Source organism: Haemaphysalis longicornis, unplaced genomic scaffold (genome assembly GCF_048455015.1).
Source record: "Haemaphysalis longicornis isolate Haplotype H1 unplaced genomic scaffold, Haemaphysalis longicornis Haplotype H1 scaffold_1, whole genome shotgun sequence".
Lineage (NCBI taxonomy): Eukaryota > Metazoa > Arthropoda > Arachnida > Ixodida > Ixodidae > Haemaphysalis > Haemaphysalis longicornis.
The window spans coordinates 274,551,720-274,568,187 of record NW_027526203.1 but is presented as its reverse complement, the minus strand read 5'-3'; the positions used below and the strand labels follow the sequence as shown (position 1 = coordinate 274,568,187).

Genomic DNA, 16,468 nt, shown 5'->3' with positions numbered 1-16,468 from the left:
TTCTTCTTGATTAACAGCTAAAACAAGCTGGCCGTTTGGTCTAGCAAGTAGAATCAGCGTGTCTAGTGCGTATATCCTGGGTCCGAGCGTCGTCGTTCCAAGCAATTCTACCTTTTTTATTGCCAGAATCTTTGCAATTGAAAAAATGTTCCCTCAGATCTGTTCTAAGCCTTCTTTTTGTTATTAAGAGTGGCTTAGAACCTTTTAGGTCCATTTAGGTGCAGAAATGAGCCTGGCAACATTCACCCAATATTCCACGGCTGGTGCAGGCAAACAGTGCAGCATATTTTATTTCAATTCGTCAAAATTTTGCAGGATACGACTACTGCAGGATAATACCCCTGCTACACTAGTGTCCGAATGTCATTTGAACCAAATGCCAAGTTGTGCTTCTACACTAGGTTTTGAAATGCCATTTCTAGCACTCTCGCGCACAGCATTCCAAGTCAGCATAAACAAATATATTATTGGCGTACTTAAAACGAGCAAAATATTCTTAATTGTGGGACTTTGTTTACTTTTCGTTCACTTAAATCGTGATATCAAGATGTAATAATACCGTACTCTCAGCTCCAGCGCGAGCAAGCAACGAACCAGTGTGGCCAGACAGCACAAAAAACCTTGATTGGGATTCAGAATTAAGCAAAAACCGTGTCAGTTTACGTTATTAGTAATTTCATATTTTAATACGAAAGACTGCAGCTAAATTTGATTGTTGCATTATTGTGTAAAAACAGAACTCAACAGCAGCAGCGCCATGCAGCATGGCTTGCGAATGCTAAAGCTTTCAAATGCCATTGAAATTGTAATGTAGCACGGCGGATTCTGAATGGCATTCGAAGCACCCCATTTGAGTCAAATGGCATTTGGTTCAAATGACATTCGGGCCTTAGTGTAGTTGGGGTATAAGAATGCCAAACTATGTAGTGTCAGCAGAGGGTCTGCCCGCACAGCAAGAAATCGGAAATTCAATGCGCTCTTAGTGCTCAGCGCAGGAACAAGACATGCCTCTGGCATACTAAGCTTAAGGTCCGCCACTCCTACGGCAGTACAGCCACTTTTCTCTGCGACTTGCAACTGGAAAATTTTTCACACCGTTGGCATTAAACCTTGCATATTTGTTCATCCACCATGCAATTAAAAAAAAAAAAATTAAGCAGAGCTGTGTGCTCCTTTAACACACAGTTCCTTTAACATGCCTATGATAAGATGCTCGCTCCTAAGGTAGAGACCACATGGCATCCCCTAGTCGAATGCTAATTCAGTGGTATACACGCACTCTCTGCACTATAATGACGCCAAGCTTCTCCTGAGTGGAGCTTGATAGGGGTTGCAGCCCAGGGAATTTGTTAGCCACAAGACTGGTGGGAACAAACTGGATGTCAGTGAGGGTAAAAGAGGGACTAATGCCAGCACTAAAAAATGTGTGCATGTACTACTCCGTGCAGCCCCTCATTTCACAATGAAAAATGCTTTTGCAGAAATGTGCTCCACAGCAACAGCAAAGTGATATTGGCACAGCCCTCGTATAGCTGAGAAGAGTGGAAGACCTACGCCACCATGCAAGGGGAGGGAGGAGTAAGCAGAGCTTCCAAACAGCACTGAAGTTAGAATGCACCTAAGGATAAGGTGCCAGTAAGTGCAACTGGTATAAATCAGGGTGTGCCTGGACCCTGGACCGCAGGCAAGCAAGCTTCAGCGGGCACGAACAGCTGCCGTAATTTCACAAAGGCGTACAGGCCAACACTGCAATGCCCGCACCACCACTCCTGGCTGTAGTCTGAACGTTGAGGTGCGCAGCCACTCCGGCCAACGTTGCGAACGCACCTCTGTGGTGCTAGCCAAGATGCATTTCAGCCTCGACTTTCATACTTCATTTCACTGCTGGCCGGTGCATGTTTCGGTAGTCAAGCCTATTGTACAGTTTTGAACACCAACAGCGCTTTCAAACCAAAATGCTTCCTCATTTGCTTTTATTTCATTTGAACTGTAGTAGCTGTGCTATTACAGCAAAACCCTGGTATAAGAAACAGGCTACGCAACAATATTTTTTTTGGAAGTCTGGGTGACGGGCAAACTTGTTTAGGACAGATGAAGTGCAAATGACACATAGCAACACATTTGCACTGAGAACAAATAGATATGACAGCCACACCGTTAGATCTGTTTCAACAACTTGACACTTTCTAGGCTCTTTCACTTCCAAGAATTAATACTTTCAATACGTTCTAGAGCATAACAGTCACAGTGCAATAGGGGAACGAGGCAAAAAGCATTAAATTATACTTGAAAAAGAAAAGGCCAACAAAGCAGTTTACAGGTTTAATGCAAGCAAACTACAAGCATCGTGAAAGCTAAAAATAAATAAGTCACAAAGCAGCAACTGCCTCAACAGAGCCTACAACAACCAAAACAAAAACAGACTTTTTTCCCCTCGCATTCTTTAGGTGGACCAACCATCTACGTCACATTTTGGCTTACTGTTCTCTATGGCTAGCATACAATTATATACAAATATTAATCTCTCACTACAGATGAGTTTATTAACTAAAGAATATAATAGGCTGTAGACTTAGAGTGACGTGCTAAGTTACCGTTGTACGAATAGTAACATATGTACGAGCGTTAACTATGCATCCTGGTGACCCCCCAAAATGTTATTCGATAACTTAAATCCAACACCACAAGGCTATTCAAATATGCAGGTTTTTAGCGTTTCACACTACACAAACATGATGAAGACTAATTAGTATAGATGCCAGAGGGAGCTTTAACAATTCCTGACCAATACATAATCACATCCAATCAAATCGTACGCTTGTCCATATCTAGGTTTTTCTCTGGAAAAGAAGAAATGCAAAAATCAACAAGGCACTTGTGGTGTACTTTAGCAAGCGAAAACTGTATCCTTGTTCCTTCCACCAGAAACAAAAGTCGAATTCGAGGAATCTGGCTAACACAAACGAAGCGAAAAGCGACAGCAAACTAGGTGCCCAGTCAGTAAACAAGTAAGTGTGGTGTCATAATGAGACACTGCTGTCTACGAGAGAGGTAGATATCACCCACGAAAGCATCGGCAAATTGAAATGACCCATGCTTGTGTGCAGAACTGTGTTATGACCTTCATCGGCACGAGAGAGCGTGCAATTTGAAAGTGCCAGTTTTAGAGCGGGACTGATACAACACAACGGACAGGACTAACATAGAGGTAAATTAAAATCGGCTGTATTAAGTAATAAAGCGGTAAAATTGAAACAGTACTAGATGTGGCTGCTCATGAAAAATGAAAGAGCTGGAACAACGGCTGGTTAGCCTGCTGCGGTCCAAACCAATGCAAGCGCAGGGAGCAAAGGAGAACAAGCCAGATGTCTTTCAAGCAAGGGGCGCCTAGCCAGTGGACAGCTTTCCTGCCCACAAAATACACGCACAAGCCCTTATCCCAGCCCCATCGCGGCACCTGCCCGGGCCAAATCGCACGCACAGAGGAGGTGGTTGGTCCGTCCGAACAAAGCTGCCAACCGCTTACTACAGAGCAGACATCTACACGTATGTACATCTACGCACACCGAAGGAGCCAGCCGGAGAAATCACAGGCATTTATGTACAGGGGGTGGGGTGGGGGGCCTCAGCGGCGCATCATGGAGTTGAGAGTCTGTGGGGGCAGGCTTCCGCTGAGATAGCCGTAGGTGTACATGGGGTTCTGGGAGGGCTCCTGGTACTGGGGCATCTGCATGGGTGCCGGCTGCTGCAGGTAGGGCCCCGTGGGTGCTCCCTGCCGGTAGCCGTTGAGCGCCCCCTGGTAGGCCGGCAGGAGGGGCGCCCCCCGCGGGTAGCGTGGTGCTGCGTACTTGGCCGAGCCGGGGCCCCCCGCAGTGGGCGCGGGCGGCCCGTAGGGCTGACCATGCGGGGGCGCCCGCGAGGCGGCCGGCGCCGCCGGGGGCGTCATGGCGCAGGCTGCGGCAGCTGCGGCGGCACTCTGCCCCGGGGAGCCCGGCGCTATGTCCATGATGCCGTTGGTCAGCTGCTGCAGCTTGGCGAGGCTGCACGAGGCGTTGGCGGCCGGCCCGTAGGCATAGCCGTGCGAGAAGCCCCGCTGGGGGGGCCCCGCCGCCATCATGCCGCCCACGGGGACGCCCATCACGTAGGAGGGGGCGGGCCCCCCGGGCCCCGAGATGCTCATGTAGTTGGAGGCCGGCGGCATGAGCACCATGCCCTGCATCATGCCGGGGGGCACGCCGGCCGAGGCCTGCGCCTGGGCCTGCGCCACGGCCGCCTGGGCCGCCACAAATGCGCCCTGCGACAGGGGCGTGCTCGTCACGGGCCGGCAGTATGCCTGCTGCGCCTGCACCCCACCCGCGGAGGAGGAGGGCAGGGCCTGCCGGTGCGGGGGCTGGGCCGGTGGCGGCCGGTGGTGCGCCTGCGGCGGCCGCGTGTGCGAGCAGTCGGCGTATGGGCTGCCCACCGGGGCGCCGAGGTGCTCCAGGGGGCCCCCTTCCCCTGCGGACAGGCTGGCGGCCGGAGAAGAGTCCAGGCGCCGCTGGCCCATCTCCCGCAGCTGGTTTACATCGCACAGGGGACTGGCCTCGCGCAACTGGTTTATGTCGCGCAGCTGGCTCATGTCACGCAACTGGTTCACTTCGTGCCTGGTCATGTCACGCAACTGGCTCAATTCACGCAGCTGAGTGGCTTCGCGCAGCTGAGTGGCTTCGCGCAGCTGGTCACGCGCAGCATCACGCAATTTGTTGACATCGCGCAACTGGTTAACCTCGCGCATCTGGCCCACTTCCCGCATCTGCTGGCCCACTTCGCGCATCTGACTCACTTCGCGCATCTGGTTCACTTCCCGCATCTGACTCATTTCGCGCATCTGGTTAACTTCGCGCATCTGACTCATCTCGCGCAGCTGGTTTGCCTCGCGCAGCTGGTTTATCTCGCGGATCTCGCGAATTTGGTTCATCTCGCGCAGGTTCATGTCACGCAACTGGTTCATATCCCGAATATGATTCACATCACGCAGCTGATTAATGTCTCTCAATTGGTTTGCCTCTCTTAGGTGGTTGACTTCTCGTAACTGACTGACTTCTCTCAGCTGATTGGGCTCCCTCAACGAGTTCATGTCGCGCAGCTGGTTCACTTCACGGAGCTGGCTGGCCTCTCGCAATTGTTCCACATCCATTGGAGTATAGCCACTACTGGACATCACACTGCTGCTGGAAGAGTCCGGGGTGTAGATGCCAAGGCAGCTCAGATCGGGCTTTGGCGGGGCAGTGAGCCTGCCCGGCCGCATCATCTCCATGCGCGCCGTCTCCATGGGGTCCCCCCGGGAAGCCCTGGCCACTTCCCTCGGCTCCTGGTACCGGTGGGGCTCCACAGGCGGGGTGGCCTTGAGGCTGCTGGCGTCCATGGAGAGGTCATGAGGAGAGCAGCCCATCATGCTAGCGGGGCTGTGGCCCAGCATGGAGTCGTAGCTGCCTGCGTGGCCACTCTCCTCCACGCCACAGCTGGACTGGTTGGACAGGCAGGTCTGCTGGGACGGTGGGTTGGAGCCGGGGGTCTGTGGCGTGATGGGCGTCGGAGGCATCTGCACCAGCGGTGATGGGTTGTCCACCACTATGTCCTGGCTCTCTTGGCTGCTGGTGCTCACCACAGAGGCACTGTTCACTATCACATCACTCGGGAGAAGTGTCACTTGAGGCCGTGGTTCAAGCGGGTCCACAAGGTCATTTTCAATACACTCGGGCACACTTGGGTTGTCCTGGTGGCTGCCGGCTTCTCTAGGACTCTGTTCAAAGCGGCAGCTTTCAATGGTGGCGCTTTTCTCCTGCAGCTGCTCCGCGGGAACAGACGATTCCGCAATATCTGTTCCCGCATCGTTCTCCTCCACTGGGGCTGCCTCGGGTGTAGCCACAGTTGCTCTGTCCAGCCCAAGGGGGCTCTTCTCCACTGCGGCGGACGGCTCTTGCTTCTCTTCTGGTGCAAGCTCCCCGGGACTTGCTGCTGTCCTAGCCTCTGCCGTGACGACCTGCTCTGTAGCCGCTGGGGCCTCACCACCCTCGTGCCCGGTGTCCTGGTCAGCTACTGCTCCTTCCTCACACACAGCCTCCCCAGGCTGTCCGCTCGAGCCCACCGCCTCGGTTTCTCCAGACACGCGCTCTTCGGGATACAACTTGTCCCCAAGGTCACTGCCTGCTTCCTTCTCCTCACGACTGGCTTCGACACTGCCGGTGGAGGCAGGCCGTTCGGGGCCCTGCTCCTCGTCCACTGGGTTCTCAGGCGGTGACGGGGGCTTGGGAGCTGGCTGCACAGTGCTGCACACGTTCTCTCCTTCAGAAATGGCCGGTGCATGCGCATCCTCGGCCAGCTCCTCCAGTCCACTGGTGGGGTCATTACTATCCGAGTGCACAGCTTCATCTCCCTTGGGGGACTCAACAGGAATGTACTGTTTCTGAAACAAGCAAAATACAAAAGGTCACAAAAAGGACACGGCGCTGCTTACTCACGGCTAATTTACCAACGCAAACAATCCGAAAAGGCACAGGCTGCATTCTACTAATGATGAAAGCGCTTACTGAAGCACCCATTTGCAACACGTCCTTTACAAATGCTTCCTGCTTATTACAAATGCTTTCTGCCTGTTTGCCCACCAGAATAGAACTTCAATGCCAAAACGAGCACAGGAAAATTGCTCATAACATGGGTAAAAATTCTGCTCCAAATTGTTATACACGCTGCTACTAAAAGCGGCCATCAAATATCAACTGCGATGGGGCACTGGCTTCTCCAAACGCTTCCAAACCACCACCATTGGCACAAGTGCCGTATTTATTCAAAAACAGGTTGACCACGAATATAGGTTGACTTTTATATATAGTGCTCTTCGAGAAATAAAAAAAATTATTCAAATACAGTTAAACCTCGATGTAACGAAGTTGGTAAAATTCGTAATTTACTTCGTTACATTGAAATTCGCGGTTATAGTGAAGTGTTCATCCCGTGAAGCGTTCCCTGAGAAAGAAAACGTGGCGTGCATACACGGCCAGCGCACTGTTTCTGTTTCTATCGGTGCTTAATCGTCTACGCGGGTATCAGCGTGAACCGCATGGAGCGTTTTCTTCCCGCAAAAACGCGCCCCGCAAGCCACAGGCGCGCTGACGCAGCCGCGGAGACCACCCGCACGATGCGGGTAGCTCCAGCGACCGCTTCTAACCGCTCGCTGAAACGCAACTCGAGGGGCAAATGAGAGGGGCATGAGAGAAAAAAAGCAGATAACGTGGGCAAAATTTTCACTGTAAAACGTCATATGCACCGCTTACGAGAGCGCCCATCAAATATCATCCACGGCGGTAAGCCTTTTCGTCGAGACAGCCGGCATCCCCAAGCGCTTCGAAGCTCCCGCCATAGGGTGCGCTCCTCCCCATTGGCGAAACCATGGCGAAACTGCTCAGGCTCCTCCCACTGCCGCGCGCAGCGCGAATCACTTCCCGTCGCCGGCACGCAATCGTGAACGCTAGTGTGAAAAAAACGTGCGTGCAAGGCTCATAAAGATTCACAAATGCTTGCTGGGACGATGAAACCCAACAAGCATGAGCGAACTCTAACGAAGTGCAAAGCAGCGGCATGCGGCGGCGGCAACGCCAGAGGTGATTAGGCTTACCACCGCGGAGGATATTTGATGGGCGCTTCCGTAAGCGGGGCGTGTCACGTTTTACAATGAAAATTTCGCCCACGTTATCCGCTTTTTTTCTCGCATGCCCCTCTCATTTGCCCCTCGAGTTGCGTTTCAGCGAGCGGTTAGAAGCGGTCGCTGGAGCTACCTGCATCGCGCGGGTGGTCTCCGCGGCTGCGTCGGCGCGCCTCTGGCTTGTGGGGAGAAAACGCTCCGTGCGGTTCACGCGGTTCACGCCGTAGACGATTAAGCTCCGACAGAAACAGAAACAGGGCGCCAGCCGTGTATGCACGCCACGCAGTTTGTAGGCAAGGGGCTTACTCAGACTCCGGCTGCATCCGCGGCATTGGGCGACCCGTGTCGCCGTTCGCGTTTTATTGGGGCCTCATTTCGGCGCTTGCGTCTCCCAAAATCTACTTCTACAACTTAAATTTCGTGCCTAGTTCTCCATGAAACTTCGTTACATTGAAATTCCGGCAAACGGGACTTCGTTACACAGAGGGTGAAAATACATGGTGTGCATACACTTGAAGTTACAAAAACTTCCGTGGTTCGTTACATCGAGGGTTTCGTTACATTGAAGTTCGTTCGTTACATTGAGGTTTAACTGTATAGGTCGACCAATATTTTTTTGAGAAGCAGAAAAATTTTAACATTGCAAACTTTTATTAACAATTAGCATGAGCACCATAGCCACTGTATTTCACTAGCCATAAGTCTCATCGTTGAAGGAGCTGGGGAAGCTGTTCTCGGACGCTTCGCTGGCGTCGTCGGCATACCAAATGGCGTCGTCCTCGGTGCCGTCGAGTGCATTGGAAATGCAGCGTTTCTTGAAGCCAATGAGGATGATTTCCTCTAGCAGGTCATCCCACGCAGCTGCGACCCATGTTGCAACTTCACTGAGGGGGGCCTTCTCGCGGCGCCCCGTCGGTGTCATGATGGTGGCGTCCTTCGCCAGCCACTCCCGGTAGTACTTTGCTGCGCGGTCCTTGAAGGGTTTATTCCCGGCGACGTCTAAATGTTGGAGTTGAGGCGTCATGCCGCCAGGTGTGACAACCAGGTCCGTGTCGGTCTTTTTTAGGGCCCCCTTGACGCCTGGGGAGGTATGGTCCCTGAACGAATCAAGGACCAGCATGTTGGGAAGGCGCAAGTGTGTGTCCGGTTGCCGCATCCAAACCAGCTGAAACACCATTCCTTGACCATTGCCTCGTTCATGAATCTTTCTCATTCATGCGAATGATCACTTCGGGAACTCCTCATTCTACAGGATGGTTTTCTGCCGAAACACTATGTATGGCAGCAGCTTCCTTCCATCTGCAGTACAGCACAGCATTGCAGTGAACCGCGTGCTCATGGCCTGTCGTCAGCAACCGCACGCACGTCCTTGGACCCTTTTGCTGTGACAGTCATGCGGCTTGGCATGTCAAAGTGGACCGGGGTCTGATCAGCACTCCCAATCTAGCCAGGAATGTAATCCGTCTCACACCGGAGCTTGATTATGTACCGCTGAAACTCCACCAGCCGTTCCTCATATTCAGCTGGCAAATGCTGGCAGATGGTCATTCTATGACGAACAGACAGTCCGTTGCGTCGCATAAACTTCTGGACCCAAGCCCGACTCGCTTTAACCCTTTGAGGGTCGAATTTTTTTGAAGAAAACTTTCCCTGGTGGTCAAATTAGTTTATTGCGGATTTGGAATGTACAAAATGTCTAAAGTCAAGATTAAATGGTAAAAAATTATCAGGAACAGCATTTTGGGGTCAGCATCACTTAGAACTGAAAAATGCTCAATAGTATTTCAGAGTGTGGTATTCCTTAAAACACAGGTCTACACACAGTGCCTTATCGCAGTCTGCACGCATAAAGCGCATGTCCGAAAATGAGCTGTCGTCTTCCGAAGAAAGACTGTCTTCTGATTCAGACTCGGTGAAAGGAGCAAACTCAGAGTCGGAAGAGTCATCGCGGTCGGTGTCATTAGAGCGGGCAGTTCGTTGGGCCATATCGCCGCTTTGCCGTGCATCTGAAGAACTCGAAGGCAACCCAGTAAACGAGGAGAGCAAGAATAACTCATGCGCGCCGGTGATAAACAAGCTAATAGCGGCGCCAATATAGATAGAAATCAACTTCCGCCGCCCCCGCAACGGAGTCTCCGATTAGGTTAATTCAGTTCCAAGCAAGGAGGGCAAGAATACCTAGTGAGCGTGGGTAATAAACAAGATAAGACCAGCGCCAATATAGATCGAAATCAACTTCCGCCGCCCCTGATAGCGAGCGCCGATCAAGTTTCACGCGCCTCTGATGCGATCACGTGGCGAAACTGAAACCACGAAACGCGTTGACACGTACAGATGCCGTAACGCGCCGAAGCCAGAGAGTTCTGTTTTTCACCGCAAGAAGGTAGCACAATCAAATTTCAAACACTTCTTGTAAGTCCCAGGAGGTGGCAGCACCTCCCAGGGAGCATGCATCATTTATATGGTGCGAAATTTCAAACGGATGCTCGAAATCGTACCCGTACGGCAAAGACCTTGCGGGACGGAAAACCGCCGCAGTACACGTACGGCAAAAACCCTCAAAGGGTTAAACATAGTGCGGCTGATCCCATCTCGCTGCGCCAACTGGCTACTTGAGGCTGCTGGCGTCCATGGAGAAGTCATGAGGAGAGCAGCCCATCAGCTTTTGCCTGAATGTCCTCGCAGGACACCTGGAGGCCTTTTCCTGACATTTCCTGACCTCCTCGCGTGTCAGGAAATGTGTCTCCAAGTGAACTGTACGCGACACGTTCCCACTTGTTGAGGTTGATGTGAGACCGGAGACGACAGCCGCGGTCGCCGAGGTCGATGCACTCGAGACGCCGGACACACTCGCAGCATCGAAGCCTTGCACAGACAGGGCAGGAGATACGTCGTTGGAAGCGTGGACACCCTCATTAGCGATGTTTTGCGCCACCTTCTTCTTGGCCATGCGAACGAGCTTCATGGAATGCTTCCGCGCACCGAACGCATGTAGCGTCCTGAACTTCACTCCGCGCATCGTGTCCGATCACGTACACGATCTGGCAGGCTACTCCGAACTATTGATGTACGTCAGTGATTGTGAGCACGGCAAAAAAGTAAGTAGAATGAGCGGACAAGCGAACGAAAAGGTGGTAAACAGTGAAGCAGAACAACAAAGGAGCGGCGAAAAGCAGACGATGGCGCAGGGAATCCGGTGGATGCAAGCGGCGCAGGCCGCCGGCCGGGAAGAAGCGCATGTCATCACGCGCAGTAGCCAATAGCATTCGCGCGTCAGCTCGCTTGCCCGAGCAGCGCATGCACGGTCCAATCATAGCTTCGCACACGGGACGCGGGAAACTCGAAAGCACTGCAAGTCCCCCAATAACAAGTGTATCAACGCCTTGGCCACGCCTCGGCTGCCAGCAAAAATGGCGGGAGAAGGAAAAAAAAAAAAAAAAAAAGCGCAAGAATTTACAAACAAAACAAGATAAAAATGGTGGAAAAGCAGCATGGCGGCTGCGTTCGCGCAAAATTTAGGTCCGTTTCGCGTTTGCTCGCTCCTCGGGAGATGCCGCGGCTGGTTATATATTCGTTTTTTGACATTTTTACGATGAATTAAGAGCTGATAATTTCAGAAAAGCTAGTTTATGACATACAAACCAAATACCGTATTTACTCGCATAATCCTCGCACTTTTTTTTCGGAAAAATCAATGCTAAGTTAGGGGTGCGAGAATTATGCGGGGAAAAAAAATTCGGTGCACAGTGTTGCCAATCTGCCTCCTGCCAATCCCGCTAAATGGAGCGGTCGTTTTTTGTATATGTAAGCTCAGTGTTGCCAACAGCAGCTTTTTTTTTATTATTATTTACACCGTAAGCAGTCTCTCGTCGATCAGCGATCATGAAATTGCCGCCTTTGCTTTCTGGCGCGCTTTGCTTTCGGGGGGGGGGAAGACGACGACGACGACAACGTACATTCGAGTCGACTTACAATCGTGTAAATATGGTAAGGACATTTTCTGGGATACAATGCTCCTCTACAGGCCAGCAATAAGGCACGGCAACAAATGAATAAATAATAATAATAATAAAAAAAAATTACCTTTGGGGGCCGGCCTCTGCGCTGCACCTTTTTCAGCCGCTTTGTGCCCCTTCTGGTGGCTGGCCCACTGGGGTTCCCATTCTCGAAGGCCTCCAACACGGGTGGCTTGGGAGCTTCTTCAGCAACGGGGCCCTTGTGGGCGCCGGCTGCGGGTGGATGCGCATCCTCCGGAGCTAGCACAGGTGGCGCAGACTCTTCCTTGGCCACCTGAAAACAGCCAAGAGAGCCACTCATGACACTGCTGAAAAGAGAGTGGCTCCAAGAAAAGCGCCTCTACCAAGCAGTGACCAAAAGATCTCTGCCAGCAAATCAGGGCAAGTTGCCTGCAGCAGGCAGACAGCACACAAGGTGCAGCACAGGATGCACTTCAATCTGCAATGCCCGAAAACGAATACACAAAGGAGCACTGGCACCAAATTACAAGTTTTCCAGCTTCCCGAGTCTCTGCCAGCCCATAAACAAAATAAAGCATGAACTGCCATTTAAAGGGGCACTGACACAAAAATTTTGCATCTTGTTTTTTTTTGTTGCGATAAGTAGCTAGTAACCTACTTATAACCTGTAGAAACCTAATTTGCTTCAGCGTGCGACAGTTGTTTAATTAGAGGCATTTTATGCGGCCAGTCGCAGTTTCGGTTTCAGCGAGTGCCGCGAAACGATGGATTTTGTGGATTTTGTATGAACAAAGCTGACCACGTGACCGTCGGAAGGATATCACAGTCACAGAGCAGAGCCGCCGTAGCACTGTCGAATCTGCATCGACGGCAGTTTCTGCGAGTGCGCCCACGTACTGATCTCGTGAGGCGCTTAATAAAAAAGCGACCGTGGATGTGACGCAGGCGCTGCGAGTGCAAATGCTACTGCGGCTAAAGAACGACGCGCAACGCTCGAGACGGTGGGTGGCAAGACACGCGCTGGGGGCAGTCGGCCGGCCGGCCGGTCTGCCTACAGGTCCGCCTACAGATCTGTTCGGCTTAGCACTGCGGCGGATATTCGAGCGCCGCTCGCGTAAGCGGTGCAGATGACAATTTTTAATGCAACCCGCCATCGCATCATTAACTCCTTTCTCATGTAAGCCACCATGGTCGGGACTTGGGGACAATTTCGTGCAGCGGTAACAAGCTATTACTCGAGCTGCCTGGGCCACTTCGCGGCCTGGGCCACTTTGCGGCCGTGGCCGCCGCCTGCACAGCGACTGTGCGGCTAGCTCAGTGGGCTTTTCGTGCCTCCGGCGCGTTTTCGCATCCAATGGTAATAAACAGTAATGGAAACAGAGTGCCTGGAATCGCTGTAGAACTTTGGTCGCGGCCAGCTGCCCGATGAGCTGACGAAATCACGGTGACTCCGCCGCCAACGATCGGGTCGTTCATTCTCGAGAGCAGAAGCTCCGCCCTCCAGCCCTCCGATTGGAGCGGCGAGCCGGGCGAGATGGCGAAAAACGCCGGCAGTGCGGAAGCGGCAAACACAAACTCGTGACGTGTTTGGATGTTGTTTATTTACACAATATCTTCGGGATGTCGATTGGCTGCTCGGTTGCATTCCGCACACTTTAAAATTGATTTTAAATAAGTTCTAGGCTGTATTCGCCGCTGATATTTTGCAGATCCCACCAGTCTATCTCCGGAGTTATCTCGCCTTCAAAATTTTGTGTCAGTGCCCCTTTAAGTAAGGTGCTCTTAAGGATATCAAATTGTAAAACACAACCTTAAGGCAGGGGTGGAAGTGGACTTGAGCCTTTCGAAGCAGTTAAGGGGGGATGTGGGTCTTGAAATGGCGAAAAATGACCCAAAAAGTCGATTTTCGCAAATCCGAATTTCGAAGTCCCTATAGTGTGAAGTATCATCTGACAAAATTTCACCGTCCAATTACGCCTCTAAGAATAATTAAAAAAATTACAATTAGCAAGCGTCAGAGCATCCAACTTCGAGCAAAAACATGAAAATTTGACCCCACTTCAAGTTGCGATAGCGCCGCCACACAACAAGCGATCGGCGCCATCTTGGACTCGTAGGAAAGCTGCTTCTTCCCACTTCATTTTGGCGATTTCAGAAGGACGTGCATATAACAGCGGCGCGGCAAATGGCGTCGTTTCGAGGGTCACAAACATCACGAGAAGGGCGCTGATTGGATAAAGCGCGCGCTTCTCCATTCCGCAGCCTTCCAATTGGCTGCGCTGCGCACCTTCGTTCCCGGCCTACCGGCGCGGCTCTGTCTGCGGCATCTGCTACTACTCGGTCCGCCATTCTGCCTCCGCGCTGGAATTTTTCTTCTCTTCGTATTTCTAGTGTTTCTCGTTCCCCTTACTTATTTTTCGCACTGTTCTTGTATATACAGTCTAGTCCACTTATACCAATATCTAAGTGCCAAGGAAATCCCATCATTATAACCGATGATTGTTATATGTGGGTTGCTAAATAAAAAGACGTAGCAGAGCTCAAAACATTTTATTTTCCGGCAAGCAGCGTTGTACTGCTACATATTTGTGGAAAAATAGCCATAGTCGGTCAGCTTTGTTTGCTGCACATGAAGCTGGCGCACATCTTTTTCAAGGGCATCTATAGGTGCTTCACCCCACTGAGCGAAGGGTCCTTGGTGGAAACGAAGTCCCTGAGGGACTATCATGCGTTGGGCCTCCTGCAAAAGTCCTACCCCAGTAGGCTGTGCAACCGCGTCATCAGAGCTGTCACTGCCACCGCTATCCGCAGCACGTATCCGCGCAACGATCGCCTCTTTAGTGAGGCACTCAGACGTTTCCAAAACACCGGCCCTGACATCTGTTCCGCGGGAAAACAGAGGTAGTTGAAGAGGCACCCAGTCAAGTTCAAAGCAGCAGGAACGGGGACGGGGCCAAAGCGGCGGCATTTGGAGGGGTGTTTAGAAGGAGGACTGTTCCCCCCCTCCTCTCGCTTCCTTGTGCGCAGCGCAGTTGACTCGTTTTTTGAGGGGTGGACGGGATGCGAGGCGCATCGCGGAGCATGGTGTCTGCGTGGTTGATGTGGAGAGCCGGCGGCACCTCGCATTTTAGGTGCTTGCTGTAACCCGATTCAATCGTTATATCCGATATCGCGGCACTGGATCATTGTAATAAGCGGTTTATTTTCCCATGGAAAGCATACAAAAGCAGACGGTGCCCTAGCTGTCCATCGTTTTAGCCGATATATTGTTATAAACGGTATCGTTATAAGTGTACTCGACGATAATTCTATGTTTTACTCACTTCAGCGTATTTTAGCTTTACATTTCATGTGCATATATTCTGCTTTGAACTCTTGCACGTTTCAATGGCACGGGGCGGCCACTATAAAGTGAACACGCGTAAAGGGAGTTGCATCATCGAAAACGTCAAACACAGGACATCGTTTCATTTCCGGTTACTTCGAACGAGCGAAGCTCTCCGATATTGTCGACATCTGCACCAACGCAAGTGAGTTCGACGCTGCACGTGGCTGGATCTATTTCGTGCACAAACCAAATTGACAGTGTTTTACACTGAAGAAGAGTTGCTGGAGCAAAAAGCTGTTGCCGATAACATGAATGCTTCCTTGGCGGAGAAGTCTGCTACTTCGCAAAAGTCTAACTTTAATTTAATTCAAATTTTAATTTTAACTTAAATTGATTAATTTCTCAGTGAATGAAGCATCATTTGTATCCGGACAAGCACTGGGGGCACTATAAAACATGAAATCTTTCAAACAAAACAAACTTGTATTTTGTCTTCATGGCTCCTTTAAGCCATATCTTTTTTTTCTAGACAAGATACAGTCTACGCTCGTTACAGCGGATCCGGCAACAACGGACTTTCGGTTACAACAGACTATTTCTTTTGGTTTGTCTGGTCCCCATGCATTTTAAATGGAGTCCGCTCCGCTCACAACGGACCCGGCTAGAGTAGACTATCGGCTACAACAGACTAAGTTTTAGGCAAAAATTGTTTGGACTGAAAGTTTATAGTGGACTTCCGCGATGCCGGCACCCGATGTGCTTTTTCTTTGTTTATTTTTGCAAGAAAACTGTTATGTCTGGCAACATTGCTGGCAGCCGGGTCATTGGCGCAGCCAAGCCAAGCCAGTGCCAGTAGCTTTTTCTTGTGCGACTAGCGGCATGCCATGAGCGCCAAGGTAGCTGATTTCACTGTCGGAAAAATTAAGCGTAATTAACGCTGTTGAACATGGGGAAAAACAGGCCAACATCGCCAGAAGTACAGGCCTGTCTAAGCAGACAGTCCGCTCTACCGTCAAGAACAAGGCCACTGCCGATAAACGCGACTCCGGTGAGATTGACAACAGGGCTATCGAATACTCGAAGTGGTGCACTCGGAGGATAGTCTGCCCTCGTCAGTTTTTTTATGTAATAAACTCGGGTTCAGTGAAGTTCGGCTTTTATTATTCCCACGCATGCATCGTTCCCATTCCGTTCACTGAAAAAGGTAAGAAATGCCTCAAGTAGGGGGGTTGTTCCCCATCCATTGTGTGCAATCTGCCGGTAACCGTGCGCAGTCCAACTAGTCTAACTTTATTTTTTACAGCTGACCATCATCAGATTATTTCATTACAGCTGTTTCAATGACCAGACTAAAATCGCTAAAAATGTGGGAGCTGCCTTGAGGGAATGTCAAGCAGCAATCCGATTTGTTTGATGAACGGTTTCGGGAAAACCTGCCTCGTCATGAGGGGATTTAAGAGCCTAGCTAATGTCGATGGCCAC

The 16,468-nt window shown here is 51.1% G+C and overlaps 1 protein-coding gene across 1 annotated transcript in view; it reads right to left on the bottom strand.

Annotated features, from left to right (window-relative positions):
- Window positions 1-1,956: 1,956 nt before the first annotated feature.
- The window catches only part of LOC144146085 (uncharacterized), a 96,730-nt gene continuing 82,218 nt past the window's right edge, over window positions 1,957-16,468 (bottom strand). The window contains 2 exon segments of the mRNA XM_077678024.1: window positions 1,957-6,445; window positions 11,765-11,971. Coding sequence (XP_077534150.1) covers window positions 3,626-6,445; window positions 11,765-11,971 — 3,027 coding nt within the window. The 3' untranslated portion in view covers window positions 1,957-3,625.